Raw genomic sequence first — 7,826 nt, forward strand, 5'->3', positions numbered from 1 at the left:
AACATATAATCAACTAGTTACACTAACTGTTCAAAACCTCGCGGGCTCTAGTTACCGTACCCTGTACGAACTGGCCTCGCGGTACTACATACAAAAGTTAGTGTAACAAAACATATCACCGGCATCTAGGGCCGTGAATAAAACATACTTCCTGTAGCCTATCAAAACATATAAACAGGACAGCAAGTAATGTGTACACTCAAAATGTACTGTTGTCTAGGCTACGACTCTGTCTACGCGGGACCACTACTGCAGCATTCACAGAAGTCAGATACTATACATACACTAGACTTCAAAATTGGCCTCTAGCTAGGTCCACATACTAAGCACCTGAAAAACATCAAAGGTGAGGGGTCAGTATTTGGGGAAATACTGAGTGAGTTGATATTTACTAACAGTATTATCATAAAAACATAGCATCGCATTTCAAGAAACAATAATATAAAATAGAAAACATGTATTTGATCCGTACGAAACTAATATCTAGCATGCGACATAATTCTTAAATAATCATATATTGTTCAATTTAATCATTACTCTCAAGTTGTGAGTCCAACTCACTGGTGGGTCCAACCCACTAGATACGGGGACTTCAGGTTACACCGTAACCGAGTGCTCACTCGTATCAAATCGCTATCAAACTTCGAAATTCTTATTCATATCATGTCATTCATATCAATTTATTTCTCGAATGCAAACACACTAGACTGACTCGATACTGGTGATCACACAGCCTATTGACACCCAATAGGTAGCTAGTTTCTTTGGATCACATACTAGTTCTCGTATATAAAAACTTAATGAAACATATAAAATTTCAATCAATTATATATACTGCGATGCGTGTAAACAATATATATATATATATATATATATATATATATATATATATATATATATATATATATATATATATATATATATATATATATATATATATATATATATATATAAAATAACTGTAATATATAATACACGAAAGTAAAATGTAACTCACCGTGACCGCAATCCACTCTATAATATAGTCGATGTGATAGTATGCTCGTGCTAGTCCTCGTCTATCGCCCTCACTGCTTGCTCGTATGTTTGATACATTTTAATTAATGTTCAATGATTAAATATTAATCTCGTATTATTACACGTATATTACTTTCAAATTCTAGGGTTTAGTTTCATTCCTAATGTTATTCGTGAACTCGATATTCATTTATCGTATTCACGATATATCGAACTCTGTTTCTCGTATTCGAAAAACGTATACTATCTTTAACGTTTTGCATTATCGTTGCCCACGTAAAACGTCGAGCTAAAACTTCACTGTTTAAATTATCGGGGTCCTTAATCATTTTTAGGGTCTAATTGTTGGGGTTTTCTCGATTCATAACGCAACGGAATTTCAAATTTTTTTATCTAAAACCCAAACCAAGATCCATGTAATTCGAATAAATAGATTAACTACAGAATTAATACTTACTTGTATGTCGAATTCAACAGCAATGTAGGAAGGAAGGAGGTGGTTCACTTTGGTGATACCTGGCCTCGGATCAGAAACGCCTACAAAAGAATGCGTCCTCTACGAGTATCCACACGAACAAACCTTAGCCAAAACTAGTGCTTGTGTGCTAGCACAATTGCTTCACAAGCAATTTCGAATTTTAGTGATTTAGTGAATAATGGATTTCGTAATTCTCAAACCAATTGCTTAATGTGTATTTATAGTGATACAACAACACTAGGGTTTGAGACAAATTCGAATTTCAATCTCATTGCAATTCTACAAGTTTATGTTTATCAAAAATTCCTTTTTTGATAATCATCCATATATATTAATTACTATATTTATTATCTTCCAAAAATAATAAATTAAGGAAAACGCTTATCCTTAAATTTCGAATTAATATATATATATTACGAATTTTTTTTTTTTATATATATATATATATATATATATATATAATAATAATAATTAATCACTTAATCACATTGGGCTTGTACAACCCATAACTGTTTTGGGCCTGTTCTTAGTGTGCGACCCTGTAGGTTCATATAACGTTGACAGTAGGCTCGAAATCCCTATTTCAGCCCACAAGTCATAAGTGGCCTCTAGCAAGACATTATGACTACCCAAGTTATACGAATATCGACAATCCGATTTAACCATTTACAATAATATTTTAATCACTTTGTCTCTCGATATCCAGATTGAATATAAAGCATAGTCCTGTCATCCTTATAACATTCAATCATTAGTTTCTTGACTCTAAGTAGACTGAAAATGATAACTCTTTATCAATTCATTTAGCATGGCCATGCATTTCCTTCAGTCTATCTTCTTCAAGGGGCCCATAGATATCTTACTCAAATAAATGAGGGACAAATTCCTTCTCAGTCACTCACATTTCTCACATAGTTACTTTCATATCAAATGACAATCTATTTCATTATCCTGTTAAAGATAATGTAAGACTGTATCAAAATATGAAATAGCTATGTAGAAATCCATGATGATTTCAAGGTCAAAGGATTATACTAATAGAACTGTAATGAGAATTACTTATGACAGTGATCTATGTAGTATTCTCACAGTGGGTCATCCAGTGCCTTATTTCTCAAATAGCACCTATGATTTGACTTAATATCTCATATACATGATTAGTAAAACATAATCATCAGTCAATATCATACTAGTCTCAATGTTCTATTAAGACTAGGGATAGATGGTATATGATTCTTTTATTAAACCTAAGGGTTCTACTATCAAGTCACATACTTGATGACCTTAGAAAGAATTAACCATTCAAGTATTTTAATTATTAATATAAAATGATAAAAACTGCCAATCAATAAATAACAAAATGATAAAGTCAAAACATGGTCAAACATGATTGACCTAGTGCATATCACTAACACTAATATTCGAAATCATTCCGATGAAGTTTCAAGGAGTTTTCAGGACAATGCGCAGGTGCTGCCTACACACTGACACTGTTTAGTAAAACGACGATCTCTCCCAATTGAACCGTTGGATCAAAATAAAATTTGACAGAGGCGTTCCTAAGAGGCAAATCTATAAACGGACCGTTGGAATTTTGAATCTGACAAGTTTTGGGTAGTGTGCGAACGCACACCCTAAAATTTAAGGAGTGTGCGAACGCACTCTCAATGTGTGCGAACGCACACCCGTGGTGCACGGTCGTGCACAGCCCCCGGAAAGTCGTTTTCCGGGGCTTTTCAACCATCCCGACGTGCTATACATTCAACTATACAAAACTCGCATCTTGATTTTCATTAAAACGCTACAATAACTTCAAAAACGTTAAATTCGATCCTAATTATTTAATTCCCTAAAACAGCCCCTATTATTCGATTTTTAACCATATTTCTTGAAGATTTACCTTGAAACGAAGCTTAGGATCAATAGAGGATTCGATTCTGAAGAAATCGCCGCGAAAATCACTTGAATCGGACGTCAAACGGCGAAACGGCGGCGAAACGATCGTAATCGGCGATAATTTCTTAATTCTCTCGATCCTTCTTCTGCGTTCAAATTCAATCTTTCCTTTCTTATATAATCCGGCTAAAAGCTTACTTTGATCCTTATTCTTTTTATTTATTATCATTTTCCCTTTAAACTTCTCTTTTGTTCAATTTAGTTCATAACTAAATCAATTAACTCTTAAATTATAACTTATACGCATTATTTATACCTGATAAATAATACGAAGCTCGATATTAATACTTTCCCGTCAAAATCCAAAATTTCCATTTTCGACACAAAGTGGCTAAATTACCACTTTGGTCCATGTACTTTATTTTAGACTTTTCTTGACATTTTTCTTTTCAATTCCAATTCTGTCTTTAGAATTGAAATATATTATTAAATTCCTCACATATAATCCTTTCCAAAACCGACCTATTAGAAATTTATTTACTGTACTTTTATCAGAAATTCTTCTGATATCGCCACTCTGGCGAATCAAAACTGGACACGTGGTCCAATTAGATAATTAAATATTTTGGGGTATTACAACTCCTCGGGCCATTTTCGATGTGTTATAACTTAATTTTCCGCTCTAAATGCCAAAACTCAATCCAAAACATCCAATTCTATAGTTCAAACGTCGATTCGATACGTATACGATTGATTCGATACGATAACCGTTTAAAACTCGAATATAATCCATTTTATTAATAACCAAATTCAATTTAACGTTTATTATCTCGAATATGTTCGGATTATCGAAGCAATCGGAGTCGGAAACGAGAAATCGAATGAAAACTGGCAAACCCTAGTTTGCCGTTTTCTGAAACCCTTAAGCAGCTCATTCTTTCATTTAATAATGAAAGAATGAGTTTCTTGGTTACTCATTTCAAATGAAATGAGTATAAATACTTAATGGCCAAAGTACAATTTGGCATTAGCTCAATCATGCACTTTAATCCAGCTTTTTAATTAGTCGTTCGTAGCTCAAACGGAGACTAATTCCAAATCTTGCGAAACTTCACCCAAAAATCCTATAAAATATAAAATGAATAAAAATATAATTTTTAATCGTATCCGACTTATATTTTATTTTCTAATAATAAAAAACGATAACTGAGGTCCCGCTCAGTTTTGCTTGACTTAAAAACTACGTCCAAATTTCACGAAAATTTAACGATACCTTCTTAAAAATATTCGCGAATATTAACATCAAAAATATTCGCTCTAGACTTATGAATTATTTTACTTTAATTTTCTAATCTTTATTAGTCCCGTTTTAATCCGATTATTATAATTTAATTTCCCACTTTAAATTATAAACTCATATAACCTCAATACGTTTTAGGGACTCTTATAAATTAAATTTACCCTTAAATCTAATTTATGTACTCCTGGCCTCATAAAATCTTTATACATCGCCTATTTTTACCGTTAAAAATCACGGGGTATTACAGATTGCCATGAAAAGGCAGTGGTGGTGGTTCTCCTCTGTTGTCAAAAGAAACTTGGTGGTGAAAGTGGTGGTGGGATTGTTGAATATTTGAAGAATTATTATTATTATTTTGCTTATTGTTGTTATTTTGCATATCTGTGACTTCTATGATGTTTAGTTTGTAAAAATTATGGCTGTTTGTATAATTTTTGGGGTTTTCTTGAAATTTTTGTTTTGATCTATTAACAAATTACTTTGAATTTGAAATTTAGAAATGAGCAGATGCGATTTTTTGGTGTTGCGCAGCCTGCACTCTTAGTATTTGAAGAAATGCTTATGTGAATATTTCTTGATGTATATAATGTTTTGGGTGTTGGGTAACCAAAGGTTAACATTGGGTAAACTGTTGGTTAACTTGTAATAAAATTTATTTTGAATATATCATTAATAAAATCGTTAGTAAACTGTTTTTTTTTGGCCAAATAGCAGTTGTATTAATTTCAGTAAATAGTAGTACATAATGTTTGTTTGTCAAAACTAGATAACATAGATTACAATAATTACACCTAAAAAGGAGGCTTTAAGGACTTTTTAGCCATTTCATGGGCCATCCAATTACATATTCGCTTAACATATGCAAAGTCGCAGAACGACGATGATACGAACGGTATCAAAGATTATAACATCTATTGTTGACTGAATATCCTTCTTGCCTTGAGCTGCAGAGATCACATTTAAGCAATCACCTTCAATAATAATATTTCTTAGACCAAGTTGAGAAGCAATCATAACGGCATGCCGCATTCCTAGTGCCTCCGCAATTTCAAGTGATATTATTCTTGGAAAACGATGAGAGCAACAATAAGTGATAAACCCCGAAGAATATGCACAAACCAAACCAACAGCTGCAATACGGTTACTAATATTTAAGGCTGCACCATACGAGACGTCTTCTGAGGATGTCTCGCACCATACGAGACGTCTTCCGAGACGTCTCGCACCATACGAGACGTCTTCTAAGGACGTCCACGTGAATTTCTTTAATTAAATAGGCAAAAAGATAAAAAAGAGGGCGGTATCTAATAATTTAGGTACAGTATTTAGCAACACCCATTTAAAATCAATGGACTTTATTAAATCCATGCATGGATTTAAAATCAAAGGAATATGAAATCCATGAATTTGTAAATTTCACCGTTTGAAATGTATATAAATCCATAGATTTATAGGGATATGTTTATAATAATTAAATATTTGTACAATCCATCATTTATAAAAAATGATAGATTTTAATAAAACCCACCTTCTAGGTAGAAATTTAATTGAGAGATTTTTTAGGCTGAGGAATTTAAAAATCTATGAATAGCTATATCATTTTTTCATAACAAACAATAGACTTCAGTGAAACCCATGGATTGTGCAAAATCTATAAATTTTATTTCTTCAAAATCCCTCAATTTAGAGATTTTTGTTACCTTAAAAATATAACATTTCCATATATAACTGCTCCAAAGATTCATATAATCAATAGTTTTGTCATAATCTATCGAAATTAAGTAAAATATTAAATTCCTTTTTGAAAAAAAAACGTAACATTATTTTTTTGAAGAACTCATAATGTACTTCATGGCTTGAGGGTTTTGCATATTTTTCATTAAAGGCAGAGAATCAAAAACAACTCATATATAATATTACATTAATTTGTCAAGCATATCCAAATGAAATATCTTCGGATTTCTTGCATTTTCTATAAACATTTCTTTTTAAAGATTTTAGTTCTTGCTTTGCTTTGCGGCCCTATAAATAACAATTAGATAAGAGGTTGAAAAATCAAAACTAACAAAAAAAAAAATCTTAAATAAGCAAATAGCTAGAAGTGAAAATAGAAAACAAGATGGCGAAAGCTTGCATGAAGATGGCAATACTATTTTTCGTCGCATCACACTGTAAGAATTTCTCTCTTTATAAGTCATATATGTAGTAATAATATTTAAATAATTTTGAGTTTCGTCCTTTTTATTATTTAAAGTTTTTCAATCAAACAATTACATTTGTATTTAAATCCCATTTTTTTATAGGCATCTTACTCTCAATGGCATGTGAAAATAAAGAGGAATGTGTGGATACTAGATGTGACGAAGGACAACATGCTATTTGTTTGATCATCAAAGGATGCATATGCGTACCAAATGCAACAGTAAATCAAGTTTCTTGTCATAAAGATAAAGATTGCAAACCTCTTTGTCCTCCTAATTGCGGAATTACAAACTGCATTGGTGGAAGATGTATTTGTAGCTGTTAAAACATATCACTCAATAAATAATCTAATAAATGTAATAGAAGTTTTCTTTTATTTAGAGATTATGACTTTATATTTATGACAATTTTTGAATGAATTTTCTTGAAATAAATTGTTTTAAACATTATATTACTTAATGTTATTTATTTGGTCAAAATAAATTGCTTTTATATAGGGTTACCATATTTTGCGGATGTGAACTATAGGCCTTTTGTACTTCCGTAACCAACATTTCAATGGTTACATTTTAATAATTTAATTATTTGAGCCAAAGTTGAGTTTATATATCGAGTTGATTCAAGTTGAGTATGAAGATTGAGATTGGCTCCTTTATTTTTAAGCCAAATTAAAGTTTATATATCGAGTATATCACAATCTCATCAAAACCTCACAAGCTCAATGAGTTTAATTGAGTCTTATTTTTATTCAAATTAAAAATAAATTATTCAATAATTTAATAAGAACATAAATACCATATTCTTTTGCACAAATAAATATATTTAAATGATTTATAAAAGATTTATATTTATTAAAAAAAGTTGAGCAAAGTATTCTCAAGTTCTCCATATAAATCAAAATTCACACTTTCGTCTTCTTTATTTGAAAATCAA

At 31.3% G+C, this 7,826-nt stretch overlaps 1 protein-coding gene across 1 annotated transcript; it reads left to right on the top strand.

Moving 5' to 3' along the window:
• The first annotated feature begins 6,768 nt into the window (after nt 1-6,768).
• LOC126671881 (putative defensin-like protein 263) lies at nt 6,769-7,225 on the top strand. The gene is made up of 2 exons (XM_050365703.2): nt 6,769-6,862; nt 6,995-7,225. The coding sequence occupies exons 1-2, from the start codon at nt 6,811-6,813 to the stop codon at nt 7,216-7,218; spliced, it is 276 nt and encodes a 91-aa protein (XP_050221660.1). The 5' UTR covers nt 6,769-6,810; the 3' UTR covers nt 7,219-7,225.
• Nucleotides 7,226-7,826: the final 601 nt, after the last annotated feature.

This window comes from Mercurialis annua, linkage group LG3 (genome assembly GCF_937616625.2).
Source record: "Mercurialis annua linkage group LG3, ddMerAnnu1.2, whole genome shotgun sequence".
Taxonomy (NCBI): Eukaryota; Viridiplantae; Streptophyta; class Magnoliopsida; order Malpighiales; family Euphorbiaceae; genus Mercurialis; species Mercurialis annua.

Bases quoted from the DNA above. Each gene is read 5' to 3' on its own strand.
- LOC126671881 (XM_050365703.2), top strand. From the start codon at position 6,811: ATGGCGAAAGCTTGCATGAAGATGGCAATACTATTTTTCGTCGCATCA. The intron at 6,863-6,994 runs GTAAGAATTTCT...ATTTTTTTATAG, and splicing joins ATTTTTCGTCGCATCACACT to GCATCTTACTCTCAATGGCA.